General features: G+C 54.0%; 1 protein-coding gene across 1 annotated transcript in view; it reads right to left on the reverse strand.

The window, feature by feature from the left end:
• LOC123930710 (Fc gamma binding protein) overlaps positions 1-16,013 on the reverse strand; it is a 42,375-nt gene extending 26,362 nt beyond the window's left edge. Inside the window, 7 exon segments of the mRNA XM_045986935.1 lie at positions 1,676-2,243; positions 4,376-4,633; positions 4,635-4,981; positions 7,191-7,761; positions 10,853-11,199; positions 13,338-14,561; positions 15,954-16,013. Coding sequence (XP_045842891.1) covers positions 1,676-2,243; positions 4,376-4,633; positions 4,635-4,981; positions 7,191-7,761; positions 10,853-11,199; positions 13,338-14,561; positions 15,954-16,008 — 3,370 coding nt within the window. The 5' untranslated portion in view covers positions 16,009-16,013.
• Positions 16,014-17,313: the final 1,300 nt, after the last annotated feature.

Consider the following 17,313-nt stretch of genomic DNA (forward strand, 5'->3'; position numbering starts at 1 on the left):
TGTGCCTCCTCAGGGGTGTGGAAACCTCTCAGGGCACAAAGGGACACTTCCAAATACTGCTGTGAAGTGTGGGGACAATGCAGGGTGAGTCCTCCCTGATAAGGAATTGGGACCAACCTCACTCTCGACAAGAATGAAGGAGGGTCTGATGGAGCCAGCTGCTCAGAGGACAGGAAGAGTTAAGTTTTATGGCATCTCTCTGTGTGCCTGACCTCCCTACAACTCAAAAGGACTTCAGAGTGCAGCAACATTGCTGAGCGAGAATCCCTTCTCCCCACTTATTAGTATCCTATATAAGAAAATCAAGACCAGAATTGAAGTTGAACCTGGTCTCGCTCAACAGCAGACGTGAACTCTTAGTGGGGGAAGTTGCATCCATCTCACTAAGAGATGCTTTTCCAGGATATTCTACTCTTTATGTTGAATATTTTTGTCAGTTGTGTACTAATGATACTTGCAATGATAACTCACTCCAACCTTTTTTTTTTTTTTTTAAATACTTGGAGTCCAATGGTCTCGGGAATTTCTGAAGATAATGAAACGCTGTTCACGGGGGTCTTATATTTGTGGCAAAGAAGTATGATGGGGATTGGGACAGACTGATGACAGCCACCCCTTCTTCCGGGCTTGGCCGTGGTCCTGGCTTTGGCTCGTGGGATGATGAGACCCTAAGTCTCGAGCAGAGACCCTAAGTGTGCTCGCCTACTGGGGACTGCCCATGCACGCCGCTCTTTGGAACCTTGAGACCACTATGCGAAGAAGTCTGTTGCAATCGGCTGGAAGAGGAGACCCAGTCAGCAGGGACAAGCGGTCCCGGCTAAGGTGCCCCAAACCAACCAGCCTGACTACCAACACATGTGTAAGGTCAAGCCATTCTGGACCCTCCAGCCCTTGCAGAACCACCAGCAAGCCTGCAGAGAAAAACCACGCTGGCCTAGACTAGATGAGCCAAGCAGCCCGCAGAATCATGAGAATAATAACTATGTGTTGTTTCAATCCACTTTTCGCTTTGGGGATGTTTGTTACACAGCGAGAACTAACTGGTGCAGTGATGAGAAAAGAGACTTTCCTGTCTGTCAGTATATTACATTAGGTTAGATGCTGCTGGAACTAAAAACCACTATAAAGTCAGTTCAGGAGAAGAAAAAAAATTTTTTTTCCTGTTTTCTCCCCAATTATATCCTCAGTGTCTGGAATATAGTAGGTGTTCAATAAATATTTGTTGAATGGGTGAATGAATATAAGCCGAAGGAGAAGTAATGATGTGACGTGCATGTATTTATCACATGGATGTCAATGGAGAGTGATGTGTACCACACAGGCAGGTGCTGTAAATGAGTGGAGTGGGCCAGCTGGTGACCAAAAACACTGGAGAGGGACAAGTCTTCTTCTAGAGGCAGCACTGCTACTCATCTCTGAATGACAGCTGCCATAGAGGAATTAGAGCCGGGGCCACCAAATAGTTCTGATCATCTTACAAATATTTCCTGCATCTGTGACTTGCCAGGCATGTAACTGAATCTTCCTAAGCCTCTGTTTCCTCACCTGTTAAATGGGTACAACCACAGTGTCTACCTCAGAAATACCTTTCTAAGAATTACATGAATTAATACTATTTATATGTTAATGTATACTCATGAGGCCGAGCCCCCCTGCTGTCACTCCCGGTACTCACGACAAAACGTCTCACTCCTCCAGGGGTGCACAGTGGCCCCAGCGGCCTGGCACGCAGCAGTGTAGGTGGCCAGTGCCTCACACAATGGCCCAGACTGGCCTGGCAGCAGGCAGCGGTCGTAGACGCAGTCACGCAGAGCACCCTGCGGGTCCAGCTTGCTGTGGCACTCGCGGAAGGGCCCATTGGGGTCTGCAAGGATCCCACACTCCTTCTTGCTCTGCAGCTGCTGGGTCACCAGGGAGTCCAGGTTTGGACAGTTCCCTGGCTCAGTCGCTCCACACCCTGGCCTCGTCTCCTCCTGCCAGCTGTTCCCAAAGGCCAGGGCATTGGCAGCTTGGCCTCCACCCCGCAGAGCCAGGTCATCATTGGGGTTCCCATTGAAGTTCCCGCAGAGCCCACACAGGGCCCCAGCATAGCTGCTGGGCACCTTGGCAATCACTCGGTGGTTCCAGTTGTAGATGACAGTCAGGCCAAAGTCTGTGCGCACAACGGCATCTTGACCCTGGCGGAAGACCTGCACCTGCCCGTCTGCTGCCTGGACAGGCAGGTGATAAAGGATGCCATCCACCTGGACAGAGATGAAGGAGATCCAAGGGGTCAGGGTATGCACGGCTGGGTGTCCCGCCCTTTACTCACTTGGCTCCAACTATTCTGAACTCCTTGTTGTTCTCTTGAGCACAGGATGCTTGGCTCCACCTCAGGACCTTTGCACTTGCTCTTCCCCCATCTGACGCACCAGCTACCTGCCTTCAACCCCTGGCTATCAGCTTAAACCCAAACCCCTAACCCATGGCCTACAGGACCTGTCTCTCCATTCCCTCTCTGACCTTCCAACCTCCCACTCCCCCCGCCTCACCCAGTCTGCTCCAGCCACACTGGCTTTCTTGTTATTCTTCTACTTCTCTCAGTTTCGTCCACCTCTAGGGCCTTTTCACTTTGCCAAGAACATCACTCAACACTTCCCTTCTGGCTGCTTCCCCTTCACCCTTTAGGACATGGCGCAAAGCCAGGCCCCTTCCCTACGAGGTCTCATTTCTCTTTGGCTCTGTCCACCTTGGTGCCTACAGCACCTGCCACATCACTTACTCAGCTTCCTTGCTGTCTCCCTGAGCACACCAAGTGTGCTCCCACCTCATGGCCTTTGCGCGTGTCATGCCCTCCTCCTAGGACCCCACGCAGCACTCTTTAGTTGGCCAATGCTACTTCAGTTGTTGGGTGTTAGCTTTGAGCCAAACCCCTTCTGGTGGCCCTAGCTGATCTGAGCCTCACTGCTCTCCAACTTCGTTCTCCAATACTGTCCATCCCCACCCCCGCAACTCCATCCGGTATTCTCCTGGACTCAGCGAGCTCAGCCTGGTCTCAGAGCCTTCACTGTGCCTTCTGCTTGTGACAGTGCTACCCTCCTCCACATCCCTATTCTTTGCCTGGTTGACTCCCCATCATCCTTTGTACCTCAGCTTAAAGTAGAACCTCTCTCCCCACCAGGCCCTGCTTGTCCCCACTTTTCTGACCTCCTCTCCCACCATCCTCTCTATCCCATCCCCCCAGCCTCATTCTCAAGAATAGCTGCACTGGCTCCATGCTCTTCTACAGTCTTCAAGCTCAGCTCAGTCCACCTTTTGCACCTGATGCTCCCTGCACATAGGAACCACCACTCTTCGCCTGGTGGTCTCTCCCTTGTCTTTCAGATTTTGGGTGAAATCAAGACCTCCTTCACAGCCATCCCCTCCATCATCCCCTCCCACCATTCTAGCCCCAGGGGCCTCCAGGCTGTTCTTCTGTCCCTCTTGTTTGTTCCTGCCTCAGGGCCTTTGCACTCGCTGTTCCTTCTGCTTGGAATACTCTTCCATCCGCTTCTGTCTCTGCCTGTTCCATCTCTCTGCGCAGAAGTGGCAGCAGGATGTAGTGGTTAAGAAAGTATGGGCTCAGGAGCCAAACGAGCTGGTTTCAAGTCGTGGCTCTATCACTCACTAGCTGTGTGACCATGAATAGATAATTTAGCTGTTGCGTGCCTCAGTTTCTCACCTAACAAGATTAGCTATTTCACAGAGTTTTAGAGATTGAGTCACTCTATGTCAAGCATTTAACACGTAGAAGTAACAGTATATTGACGATGGCTATTCCAGACTCAGTTTAAATGTCATCTTAGAGAGGTGGGAATGTAAAAATGAATCATTATGCCTTCTGTGTATCTAGACGTTTCTCTATGCCAGACACTCGGGTTTATGGGCAGAATTTCCTTTACTCCAGGGTCATTCTGAAGATTCTGACCTAAGGCTTGTAAAGGGTTTAGCAGTGGTGCTTGGCCATGGAAATTTCCTTTATTCTCCATTTCCAATCCATCCTCTTCCTCCCCAGGACATGGGCCACTGTCCCAAACTGCTCAGTCATCATTATTTACTAGAGCTGTGAATCTTACAACCCCACCTCTCGACTTTAATCCTTTTTTTTTTTTTTTAAGAGAAAAATCAGTTGTTCTTGACTTCTGCTGGATGGTGCACCCAGAAGACAAAACAGAAGCCTGGAGAGACAGTCACACAGCCAAGGAGATGCAGCAACACCCCACTTGGTGGGGGTTAAGCCTGGGGCTTAAGCACTGGCCACAAGGTCTTCTAACCCACCCAGGGTTCAGAGCGCCTCCTCCCTAAGGGGGATTTCCTGCTCCTACACCCGCCCCGCCCCCCCCTCCGGTTCACTCACCAGCACTTGGCCAGGGGACTCCCGGCGCACGGTCACTTTCACGCCACGGGCCTCCACATGGACGGCGCGCGTGTAGCTCACGGTCTGGCTGCCCCGGTGCTCGTTTTCCACCAGCACCCGGAAGGTGGGCAGTGCGGCATCCTGGCCGCACGAGCCGACCAGCAGGTACGTGCAGGTGCCCATGAAGTCGAAACGCCGGCCGTCGAAGCTCACGTAATGCGGGTCCCCGGACGCCTGGCAGCTCCCGAAGCGGTCGGGGGTAACAACCCAGGAGGCCGTTCTGGATGCCGCAGTGCTCGCCCTTGGGGCAGCCTTGCGTGTCTTTGCAGCTCACCTGCTGGGTGGCGCCATTGCAAGTGCACTGCCGCCGGCACTGATCGTCCGCCCACACCTGCTGGCCGGGAGCAAGCGGGCGGCCCTCGAAGGTGCAGCCGCACGACGAGGCTTCCACGCAGGCGCCGCCGCTGGCCACGAAGCCCGGGAGACACACGCAGCCCTCGGCGCATGGGCGCCCGGAGCAGTTGGACGGCACCGCCTGGGAGTTGCAGGTGGGGGGGCAGGCAGGGGCGCACTGCTCATAGCGGCTGTTGGCGGGGCAGGACAGGGCTGCAGAAGAGACGGAGAGGGGCGTCAGGCCAGCGCTCAGCAGGACTTCCCTCCCCACACCCCACTCCTCCCTGGAGCTCCCCCAGCGCTTCCATCCCTCCAGGTGCTGGGGCCCAAATCTCAGAGACATTGTTGACTCCTTTCCTCCCTCACTTTCACGACAACCTGCCAGTAAATCCTGTGAGCTCCACAGTCAAAATCTATCCAGAATCCGCCCCCTTCTCATGTCATCGTCCCCCACCCCAGACCCCTGTCAGGTGCCCCCAAAGCAGCCTTCTGCCTGGTCTCTCCCCCATACCCCCCATTCGACCCTCACAGGCTGTTCCTCACGTGCAGCCAGAGGGGCCCTGTGAGCACCAGTGATGTCCCTCTCCTGCTCAGAGCCCTCTTGTCGTGCCATCTCAGGGGGAAAGCTGAGTCCTCTTGGTGGCCCACCAAGCTCCCCATCATCTGCACCCATCATCTCCTCTTACTCTCCCTTTGGTTCACTTTGTCCTAGTCACACAGGCTTCCTCATGGGTCCTTACGCTCCCACCTCAGGGCCTTTTCACTGGCTGTTCCCAGGGTCTGTACTGGCTGTTCCTCAGAAGGCAGTGCAGCATGTGGTTAAAAGAAAGCTACTGGAGGGGCGCCTGGGTGGCTCAGTGGGTTAGGCCTCTGCCTTTGGCTCGGGTCATGATCTTGGGGTCCTGGGATCGAGCCCCACATCGGGCTCTCTGCTCAGTGGGGAGCCTTCTCCCCCCTCTCTCTCTGCCTGCCTCTCTGCCTACTTGTGATCTCTCTCTCTCTGTGAAATAAATAAAAAAATCTTAAAAAGAAAAGAAAAGAAAGCTACTGGAGCCCAAATAGCCTGAGTTCAAACACCAGTCTCCCTTTTTTGCTATGTGATTGTGAGCAAATGACTCCAATCACCCTGTGCCTCAGTTTCCTCATCAGTAACATGAGATAATAATAGTACTGACCTCACAGAGTTCTGGGGAGTCAATGAGTTCATCCATGCAGAGACAGCCCATAGTGTCATTACTACTTAGCTGACTCCAGGGTCATCCTGCTCTCGACTCCCATGTCACCTCCCCAGAAAGGCCGTCCCCGAGTACCCTCTTCAGGAGGCTCCCGTTTGCTCTTATACATGAACTTCATTTCTTTTGCTCTTTAAAGATGTTCCATGGTTTGCTGCTTACTATCTCTCTCCCCCACTAGAGTATAAATTCTGTGAGGGTGGGGGTCTGGTCAGCCTCAATTCCCCACCGAACTGCCAGCACCAAGGACAGCGTCTGGCCCATGGGAGATGCTCATTCTTTCAGAAATGCATGAGTGGATGAAAGGACTCACCAGTTCCTCCTTCGCACCAGAAATTGGGGGAACTCGGGAGGGTGGTGTTTACTGGGCAGTGAGGACAGAGGAGTGACTAAGCCAAGACCCACGTGGTCTCAGTGTCTCCTCCAGACCTACTCCCCCTCTATCCCCATCTTGAGCTCTAGGCCTGGACCTGGACACCTCCTCTTCCCTGTGCACTGGACTTTCTGTCTCCTAAAATTTTTGGGGGGAGCCTCTCAAGGGCAGGGCAGGTGTGTGCTGGGACCCCACAGTGTCCATCATCAGCAGAGGGATGGGGCCCAATAGGGGCTCAGGGAGTGCTTGTGGAATGAATGAATGAATGATTAAGTGGATGGACACCTGACTAAGGAGCTAGGACTTCATCCAGAGGGCATCGAGGAGTCATGGAAGGGCTGGAACCAAGGGATGCTCCCGTTTCTGCCTTGGGACTTGGAGGACTACCTCTCATGCCAGCTTTTAAACATGCTCCTCTCTCAGCCTGGAACCCACGTCCTGTTCCCCGCTTTTCTGTCTTGTTTCAGTTCCTCTTACAGGTTTCAGATTGGGCATCCCTTTCTCTAGGAAACCCTCCTCGACCCCCAGGCTGAGTGGAGAAGCTCTCCTGGTTGCCCATAGCCCCTAGACTTCCCTCGTCCTGGTCCTGTCCCTTCTGCCTGTGCCTGGAGGAGCCCAGCAGGGACCACCCTCGTGGTCACTGTCTAGGATGTATCTGTCCCAACCTTAGGCTCACTGTGGGTACAGTCTTGCCATCTCGGCCCTCCCTGTGTCTCCTGCACGGTCCAGCTTCAGGCTGAACCCCAAGAAGTGCTCAGATGTGGAGCAGACACAAGGAGTCCCCTGCCTCCCACCACATGCCAAGGGCATCACTCACGACAGTGGGCCAGCGGCCTCCAGTTCCCGACAGAGATGCCAAGCTCCTGGCAGGCCTGGGCGTAGGCGCTGAGGCTGCGGCACAGGCTGGCCCGGTCCCCGTTGACCACGCACAGGTCGTACACACACTCCTCCAGGAAGGGCCGGGGGGGCAGGGCGCTGTGGCAGGCCGCAAACGGGCCATCGGCCTGGGTCAGCATGCCGCAGAGACGGTTGCCCTCGTAGTGCTGGGCCTGGCCTGGGGTGCAGGAGGGACAGTTGTTCTGGCAGCCATCATCGCACAGGTAGTCCTCGTCGTCCAGCTTCCAGCTATTGGCAAACTCCACGGGGTCAGACACCAGCTCCGAGTCGTAGGTGAGGAAGTCATCGTCGGGATTGTTGTTGTAGTTGCCACACAGTCCACACACCTGGCTCTGGAAGCGCTCGGGCAGGCTCAGGGCCAGCTGGCAGTCCCAGTCGTAGGTGACCACCAGCCCGAAGTTCAGCTCCACTATGGCCCGGGTCCCACTCTGGTACACGCGCAGGCGGCCCTCGGCCAGGGAGATGGGCAGGCGCGAGCGCTGGTTGTCAATCTGCAGGGGGTGGGGGTGGGGAGGATGGGCTGTCAGATCCTGCATGGTCTGGCCCTCACCCCTCAAACCCTCCCCACTTGCCTCCCCCTGCTCCAGCTGCCCTGGGATTCTTTTTTCCTGTTGCTGCCACCGACCAAGCCTTGGGGTCTTTGCCCTCACCTCCCTGTGGCCTGAAATGTTCTTCCCCTGGATGCACCCGTGGCTCATTCCCTGACCTCTGTCCTCTTACAAAATCTTTGCTCGGGTGTCACCATGGCAGTGAGGTGACTCCTGACCACTCTATTCTAGGTAGCAAACCTGTCCCTACTCCCTATGCCCTCTCCCTGGTCTATTTTGCTTTCCTATAGCTTCTAAGCTTCTAATATATCACTTGCAAATGTCTCCTGTTTATCTTCTGCCTCACTCCAGAGACTGGCAGCCCCACAAAGACAGGGATTTTTGTCTGCTTTGCTCGCGGCTTCACCTCCAATGCCTAGAAAGGTTCCTGGTAGAATTGGAAGTTCTCAGTGAGTGAGCAAACCCGCTGATGTGGTAGATAAACATTCACCCGGTATTCCCTCTCGGCCTGGTCCTGGCTGGGCGACTGCAGGAGTGATGACCGAGACAGCCCAGACCCTGCTCTCCTGGGGCTCCCAGTCCAGTGAGGGAGACAGACCGCCACTAGATCAGAGGGACAGGTCAGAAGGATCAGGACTGGGATGGAGGAAGCACAGGAGGGTCTGGGAGTCTGTGAGGAGAGTCAGACCTGATGTAGCAGATCAGGGAAGGCTTCCTGGAGGCAGGGACAGCTGCGCTGTAAAGGATCAGTGAGGGAGAGCCACGAAAACAAGGCAAAGGGTATTCCTTCATGGATCTCCTGAGTGGAGGGAGAGTCTGGCTGGGAGATGAGGGGCGTGTCTCTCTGTCCCTTGGGCCCATTTCCCTCTTTCTCAGCATTTCTTCTGAATTCTTTCTTCACACATGCTTGTTTTAGCCAAGAGGACGGGGTATGAGAAAAGGAATAATAGGCAGAAGGGGACCGTATGAACAAGATCCAAAGGTAAGGTAGATCTTCCTTCGGTCAGTGAGTCAGGAGTGCCTCTGAGAGCCCTCCTGCGTGTCCAGACCCGTGCTGAGCAGTGCTGGGGGTACAGGGACCGAGATGCCTACAGGCTCCCAGCCCAGGGTCGCTGGTCATCTCCATGTCTAAGTGACACAAGTAATATTTGTTCATTGCAGAAAACTTATAAAATGTTCTTGAGCAAAAATGAGGAGAGAGAAATCACCCATATTGCAGTGGACACACATGCACGCACACCACACACACACACACGCATACACACATGCACACACGCAGGTACATTTATAAACCCTACCAGGGCTTTTCCTACCTTTTAATTTATATATATTTTTTCTTTTTAAATAGCGAGACCATGCTGAATTCCCCACTCCATGAACCCCTCTTTTCTCCTAACAATGGTCCTGGGGACAGCCTATCATGATTCTCTCAGGAGCTCGAAACCCCTTTCAAGTCACTGACCTCTGGAAGAATCTGATGAAAAGTAACCGTACCTGGCTCTCTCACAGCAGGGGCCAAATTCCGCACATAATTTCGGGGATTTGAAGTCCCTCTGAGCGTATGCTCAGTCCCTCTAGATTTCTAGAACACTTACTTTAGTCCACTTGCTTATGAATCTCACAGATCCACCCGCACCCCCACATAGCCGGGGGTACAAGAATGCTCAGTGCTGTCTATCATATCTGCCATCGCGAACAAAGCATCCATCAGTGGGAGGTCGAGCTCACTGAATGATGGGGCATCCATTCGACGCAGAGCCACGCAGTTGTAAAGAACAACAAGAAAGCAAGCAGAGGCTCCCTTTATGTTGATATGGAAACGGCTCCAGAAACTACCATACAGTGTAAAAAGCGAAGTGCAGAACAGAGCAGATAGAACAGTACTCTTTGCTAAGAAAGGGGAGAGGGAAGAATGTAGGTTTCCCTTGCTTGTATTGGCATAAAGAAACCCTAGGTGGAACCTCAAGAAATCAGGAAAACTGGGGAGCAGGGGAGGGGTAGGGAAGGGAGAGAAAGCCGGTGAAGACAGGAGTGACAGCCAGAACTTTCAGGACATGCCCTGTTTGTTTTGAGCTCTGCTGATGCTTTACCTCTTAAAAAAAAAAAAAAATGAATTGCAGAAACATGGAAGAAATTCACAAGGACTGTGGGGAGCAAAAGAATCTTCCCGCAAATGGCTTCTTCCACTGTGGGATTCCATTAACATGAAGTTCTTAAACAGGCAACACTAATCCATGGTGGAAAAAAAATTAGAACTATGGTTGCCTCTAGGAGCAGGCTGGAATTGTCTGGGAAGGGGCATGAGAGAATATTCTGGAATAGTGAATAGATTCTTTATCTTAATTGCATATTTGTCAAAACTCCATGACCTTAAGATTTATGGGTTTTATTATGTGTACATTTGATATCCAAAATAAACAAAAGAGTGTAAATATATGATATGAGGCAGATTGGCAAAGAGCTTAAGAATAGTGACTCAGGAGTCAGCCTGCCTGTGTTCCCAGCTGTATCTCTTACTGGCTCAGGGCCCTAGGTAAGTCGCTCATCTCTCTGGACCTCAGTCTCCTCACCTGAAAGTGTTAGTAATAATAACGTCTCCCCCTGTGGATTGCTGTGAGCACTCCATGCATTAATACATGGAAAGCACTAAGAAACAAATCTAGCACATAGGAAGTGTTCCTTAAATTTAGTGTTTGGTCACTGAAGACATTCCCCATTGTTGGACAGTTTGTTTCCTTTTCTTTTCCCTTTTGCTATCACAAACCACGTTGACATAAGCTTTTCTTCCCCTAACCATATCTCTGAGTATCCCTAAAATTTCTAGAAGTGGAATTGCTGGACGAAAGAGCTGGCAGGCTCTGCCACTGATTTTCAAATTCCCCCTCCCCAGTCCCCACTCCCGTGGCCACGCCCCTCCTCTGTACCCCTCACTCCACAGCCGAGGGCTTGGGTTTGGGGCCCGATCCCCAGGCTTTGCCTCCTCCTTCTGACTAGAGACTCATAGCTATTAAATCCGAACCCTGTGGACACTTACCCTAGCGAAGCCAACTTCCCCTCGGACCAGAGAGACTGTGTGGCTGTAGGCACGCACGTTGACCAAGCCCACATAGGAGACCCGGCGGCTGCCGCGATGCTCATTCTTGGCTTCCACGCTGAAAGCAGGCAGGGTCTGGTCGTCGCTGCACAGCTCCGCCATCAAGTAAAGGCACGTGCCCATCATGTCGTAGCGCCGGCCATCAAAGGTGGTGTAATGGGGGTCACCTTGGGCGCGGCAGGTGGCCACGGGGACCGCCACGCACTTGGCCTGTTGATCCACCACCTGGCATTTCTGCTGGGGACTGCACTGCAGATCTTGACAGGAGGGTTTCTGGGACAGCACGGCTGCAGAGGGGAGGGAGGGGGCGGCAACGGAGAAAGAATCAGGGATATCCTCACAGGTGGGAATCTTGGAGCTCTCCTGCTGTGCGGAGCTGGGGCAGTGGGCTCACAACTACCTAGTGGAGAAGTGGGGAATCTGAGGTCTGGAGGCCCCCCGGGGAGATGGCTGCCCAGGCGTGACCCAACCCCAGGTATTCTAATTCCCTGGTTCGACACGGCCCAGCCCAGAAGAACTGGAAGGTAGTGAAGAAGGCCGGGCAGGGATCACCGTGGAAATGCTGATCTGTGGTTTTTCTCTCCCCGTGGCCCCTTCCTGTGCATTCCCACTTGGGTCAGAAGGCTGAGGCATCTTTTTTAAGGACAGAAAATGGAACTCTTAGAACTCTCTGCCTTCCTGGATCAGGCTGCCTAGGTTAGAATCCTGGCTCTGCTGGTCCACTGGGTGGCAGTGGACAAGTGATTTTAAGCCTTCTATGCCTCAGTTTCCCCGTTTGCAACAAGGGGGTGATAACAGTACATTCTTCACAGGGATGTTTGGGAGGAGGGCATTGTCAGACTTAACGAAGCTAAAATATAAGTAGGGTTTGGCCCAGGTGGTGAATGTTACCTGTTATAGTGAATCCCCTACCCCTTCTCCTGTTCTACTATTCAAGCCCAAAGTGGTTCTTGGAGGGTAGGTGGCTTGCATGTGCATGGTTGGAGGGAGCATTTTTTGCCAGTGCTGGGGACTCTAATGTCTATCCACGTAGGAAGAAATAGCTCTTCCTCCCCTGCCTCCCAGTGTTTAAAACCTCTTGCTTGGGGTGCCTGGGTGGCTCAGTTGGTCGAGCGACTGCCTTCAGCTCAGGTCATGATCCTGGAGCCCAGGATGGAGTCCCGCATCCAGCTCCCTGCTCAGCAGGGGGTCTGCTTCTCCCTCTGCCCCTCCCCCTGCTCATGCTCCCTCTCTCTCTCAAATAAATAAAATCTTTAAAAAAATAAATAAAACCTCTTGCTTTCTGCCTGCTCACAATAACTTGCCAGATACCCCCTAAGAGCTTTACAAAACTTATTACTCCCTCACTCCAGTCCTGTGAAGGGATATAGCTATTATCCCTATTTTATAGGCGGGGAGACTGAGGCCCACATAGGCGAGGTCACATGGCCAAGGTCACACAAGCAGAGGTGAGATTTGAACCTGGGAAGTCTGACTTTAGCATCTGTGTCCTCAAACACCACATTGCACAACCTGGGGCAATTCCTCAGATGCACTGAGCCTAAGGTTACACATAGGGCCGGGTCCTGGAGACTAACTACGTTAATACATACAGACAACTAGAAGGGTCTTTTGTATACTGAGAAAACCCCCGCCCACACACGACAGCCATTATTAGTTATACTTTTAGACTTCTTGCGTTGGGACATAAACATTCCTATAGGATGTGGGGGAGTGGTAGTTTGCCACTTGTATGGTTGCTAAAATAGTAACATATTTCAAAAAAACAAATAAAATATCAAAATACTTTCAAACTGTCTGCTAAGAATCTGCTGACCTGAGCCCACTCCTCCCCACAAAGATCCCTTCCTCTAGGCACCTTGGCTCTTTCCTAGGACTCTATCCCTAACTCCCCTCCCCCCGCAAAAAACAACAGACAGCGGGGCGCCTGGGTGGCTCAGTGGGTTAAAGCTTCTGCCTTTGGCTCAGGTCATGATCCCAGGATCCTGGGATCGAGCCCTGCATCGGGCTCTCTGCTCAGCGGGGAACCTGCTTCCCCCTCTCTCTCTGCCTGCCTCTCTGCCTAGTTGTGATCTCTGTTTCTCTGCCAAATAAATAAATAAAATCTTAAAAACAAAAAAACAACAGACAGAGGGCTGAGGCCAGACACCTGTCAGACACTGTGGGGGCGTCTACATAGGACCCTGCTGCCGTGCTCTGGAAGGCATTGTTTCTGACTGCTGGGGACCTTGGATCACACTGGTTGCTAAATATTTAGTGGTTCCTGGAGGGGGTTGGGTAAGGAGGAGCTGGGAAGCCTTAGGGAGGGGGAGGATGGCAGAGAGGATGGCAGTTGGTGGGAAAAAGGAGAGGGCGAGAGAGCCAGCCAAGGGGTCACGGGTTAGACAGGGCTGGTGGGGGGGGGGGGTCACTTCCCATCACTCACTTCGGCCGCAGGCACCTGCCGTCCCATAGCTTGCGGCCTGGAGCAGCCCAAAGGCGAGCAGCCCGAAGTTAGTAGTGGCCTCAATCATGTGGATCTCGTCAGTGTGGCCAAGGTCCACCTCGACATAGGAGAACTCACTGCCGGGCACAGCTGTCCAGGAGAGCTTGGCCCCCATCCTCTGCCCTTCCAGGGTCAACTCGTTAACCGCCTTTGTCTGTGTTACCACCAGAGCCACGCCCTCAGTGCCTTGCACGCTCTTCACCACATAGGCCGGGCAGTAGGCTGCCACGTCTGGGACCAAGGTCAGGTAGGGGTCATAGGTTATTCCGTCCCTTGTGGCCCCTGTGCCAAACTGCAGGACCTGGATGCCCACGTCTGCGGACAGGTAGAGCGGCCGCGATTGCCGGGTCTCAAACTCGGTCACGTCGCCCGCCTGGAGCCCACGGGAGCCAGTGGTGCCCCCCTGATTGTAGCTCAGCTTCGTGGTCTTGCTGGCTACGACATAGACCAGATCGTAGCGGGCCTGGGAGGACAGCGAAGCCACCACGTAGCGGGTGCCCCAGGCAGACGTGGGGAGCAGCTGCTCCACCACGTGGTTGCAGTTCGTGTGTTTCTGGGCACAGCTGTGGCCGGAGAACACAGCCACGGGGCTGTTGGCTGTGATCCTCGACCCCGAGAGCTCAGATGTGCTCTGGACCTGGGCCACCTGGTACGGCTGCAGGGTCAAGGTTACAATACTGCCCGCTGGGTAGAACTTGTTCTGGAATGTCACGGACCCCTTCAGCTTCATAGTGACCGAGGCCCCCGCTGCCCCCACCACCACGGCGAACTCCTTGACATTCTTGGATGAGACGCCGGGAGGTGTGACTGCAAAGTACTCAGTGCCCAGAACCCGGACAGGCCACAGCCGGGTCAGCTCTGCTGTGTTGGGCTTTGTGTTTATGGCCTGCGCAGAGATCTCACGGTCAGAGTGGATGGTCACCGCGTGTTGGAAGACCTTACTGCCGACCATCTCAGCCTTGGAACTGACGCTGACCAGGACTGACTGTCCCGGGTTCACTGTGACATTCTGCCCGGTGCCATCTGCGTGGCAGTGAATGGAGACCGAGGCAGGGTGGTCCGACAGACTGGAGAGGAGGAGTTGGAGGGAGGCCCGGTGGTAGCCAGGCAGGTAGTTCTGCAGGAAGGCCGCAAGGAAGTCCACTGAGGTCCCTTGGGTCAACCCTGGGAGTGGGGTGGAGGGGGAGAGAACACAGTTGCAGGTCTGCTCACCCAGTCCTCTCCAACAGAGAAGGAAGGCCTTGCACTGAGCCTAGATACCACACTGAAATACTGACTCGAGCTTTTTCTCCTCTCGCTTTCCTTTCTCCGTACCAGCCCTTCTGGCTTTTGTGTTCTAAAAGCCTGAACAGGGAACGCCTGGGAGGCTCAGGTCATGATCTCAGAGTCGTGGGAGCGAGTCCCGCTTCGGGCTCCCTGCTTAGTGGAGAGTCTGCTTCTCCCTCTCCCTCTCCTCTGTGCACTCCCGGTCTCTAAATAAATACGTAAGTAGGTAAGTAAGTAAGTAAAACAAAAGCCTGAACACTTCGGACCTGATGGGCCAGGCAAGTAATAAAAATGTGGGAAACCTTCTGGGTGGCCAGTGTGCAAACTAGAACATTCATATGCCAAGGAAAGCGGGTAGGGTTAGCCTGTTATTATGATGATTTGTGGGCTCTTCCCCTCCCCCTTTTTAATGCCAGATCCTAACCATTTTTCAGGAGAAACTGGCTATTTGAATTTCCATGTGAAATCTCCAACCTCAAATTGCTACGGGGCTCCAACGGGCTGGATTCAGGTGCTGGCTTATGACTTTTGTCTTAATAAAAACATGGGGAGGTAAAGGGGGTTAAAGGAAGAAGGAGGGTATGGGAGTGTGGACAATACGGCTCCCAGAAAGAGAGGACTGGGTACTTTTCAACACCCCCAACTAGGAAGAGATTCTCCAGGGCTGGGAAGAGAAGGAGGGGGAGAGAGAGGGAGTTGGGGAAAGAGAGAGGGCAGGGGAGGAGATCTACAGGGTCTTGGAGAGGACTGTCTGCTGAATTAGGGGAGCCTGGAAGGATGTCCCAGTGTCCTATGGGGCCAGAGCATGAGGAACAATGAAGGTTTCAAAAGGGACAAAGCAGATGCTGATTGACGACTAGAAGGCTCTGAGGCCCCAACCTTCCCCGGTACCCTGGCTTCACCTGAGACTGCAGTCCGGGGCATAACCCTGGGGAATCGGGCACCAAGCCCCCCAAGAATAACTTGAGTGAAATTTTCCATCATCTCAGCAGGAGACTCAGAGTCAGAACTTCAGCTGAGTTACAGAACATGGAAAAAGTGGTACTTCTTGAAGACTTAAATTGGGGGACCGTGGATTTTATCTGCTTCCTTCTGGGACAGAGAGAGAACGGGAAGATCCCACAACCCTTCTCTGCAGACCCTAAGGGGCCTCACTCCCATCTCAGCTAGCCTGGGTTGGCACTGGGAGCTGGGGTTGTGGAGGGCATACAGACGGAGGGTGCTGACCGCAGCAGGCAGAGTCCCCCAGACGAGAGCAAGGACGAGGACAGGGGTCTCAGTCCGACTTACCACACAGGAGGGTTGCTCCCGTCCAGAGTGTCCACCAGCTCCACAGGGAACCCATATCTGCCGTGGGGAGAGAGAAGGGGTCATAGAAGGTTAGTCTGTCCCTCTGGCTGGGCACTGTTCCAGAGAGGACGGGGGCCACCTGGGCACCAAGGGGGGTGGACTGGATCCAAGGGCCAGTGTGCGTGTGTATAGGGGAGTTACATGTCCAGTGGGTCTGGTGAGGGGCAGGGAGGGCAGGACAAGGCAAGGATGGGGAGTTAGGTGTCCAGTGGGTCCAGTGGTTTTGGAGCAGGGAAGCCTAGAGCCAGGGGCTAGAGCAGGGGACCTCATGTCCCACTTCTATAGGGGACCCCGGCCTCTCTCACCTGCAGGTCCCTGGAGCTGCAGGGCTAGCCCCTGGGCTGGGCTATATAGTGGAGTTTCGTGGCTCCTCAGGCCACACCCCGGGCCACCTGCCAAGAAGATGGTGCCAACTTCCTGAAGGAGGCTGGTGATCCCAGAGCAGGTGGAATGGGGACCCTGAACGCCTGGGAAGGGTGGAGAGCAAGCCTGGGCACCTGGGTCCTTAGAGGGGTGTGAGGACAGCTGGTGGCTGTGGCCTGGGAGCCTGCTAGAAACTTCAGAACTGGAAGGGTGGTGTCCCTGAGGGGAACAGCTGGGGAGCGGGTGCTGGGAGCCTGGGTACCCGGAGGGTGGGGTGTGGGGTAGGGGCGGAGTGTGGTATTTGGTCTTGCTTGCTGGTTCGATGGTTGGATCTTCCTTGGCCTCCTGCCAGGAACAATAGCAAAAGACCCATATCCGGGTCCTGGCTGCTCCCTAGTCCCCACAAGCTGATGCCTCCTGCTCCCCGGCCATCCACACCCTGTGTCCGGGCCCCACTGTGGGGTCTGGGGTGGGCAGCATCAGAGCAGCTGACCTAGGCCAGTGGGACACAATACGTCCACCCGCAGCTCAGCAGGGCCTGCTGGGAACCTTGTCTGAAAAACGTGAACATCAAAATTAGCCTTACTGGGGACTGGAGGTGGGAGGCAGGCTCTTCTGGTGGGGACCTTCTGGTTGTGCCCCCGTGGAGAGCAGGGCAGGAACTGGGGGCTGGAGCAGAGTGTGAAGAAGGATGGAGGCCTCTGTTTCCTGGTTCCACGCAGACACTGGGTTCTACTTCCTGGAGGATTATTTGTTTTCTGGGAGGTCTTTTTGACCCAAGAAGGGACTGGCTGGGGGCACCTGGGGAGTTGTCATTTAAGCGCCTGACTTCAGCTCAGGTCATGATCTCAGGGTCCTGGGATCAAGCCCCAGGGTTCCCTGCTCAACGGGGAGTCTGCTTCTCCCTCTCCTTCTGCCCTTTCCCCCTGCTCATGCT

This window comes from Meles meles, chromosome 19, assembly GCF_922984935.1.
Source record: "Meles meles chromosome 19, mMelMel3.1 paternal haplotype, whole genome shotgun sequence".
Lineage (NCBI taxonomy): Eukaryota > Metazoa > Chordata > Mammalia > Carnivora > Mustelidae > Meles > Meles meles.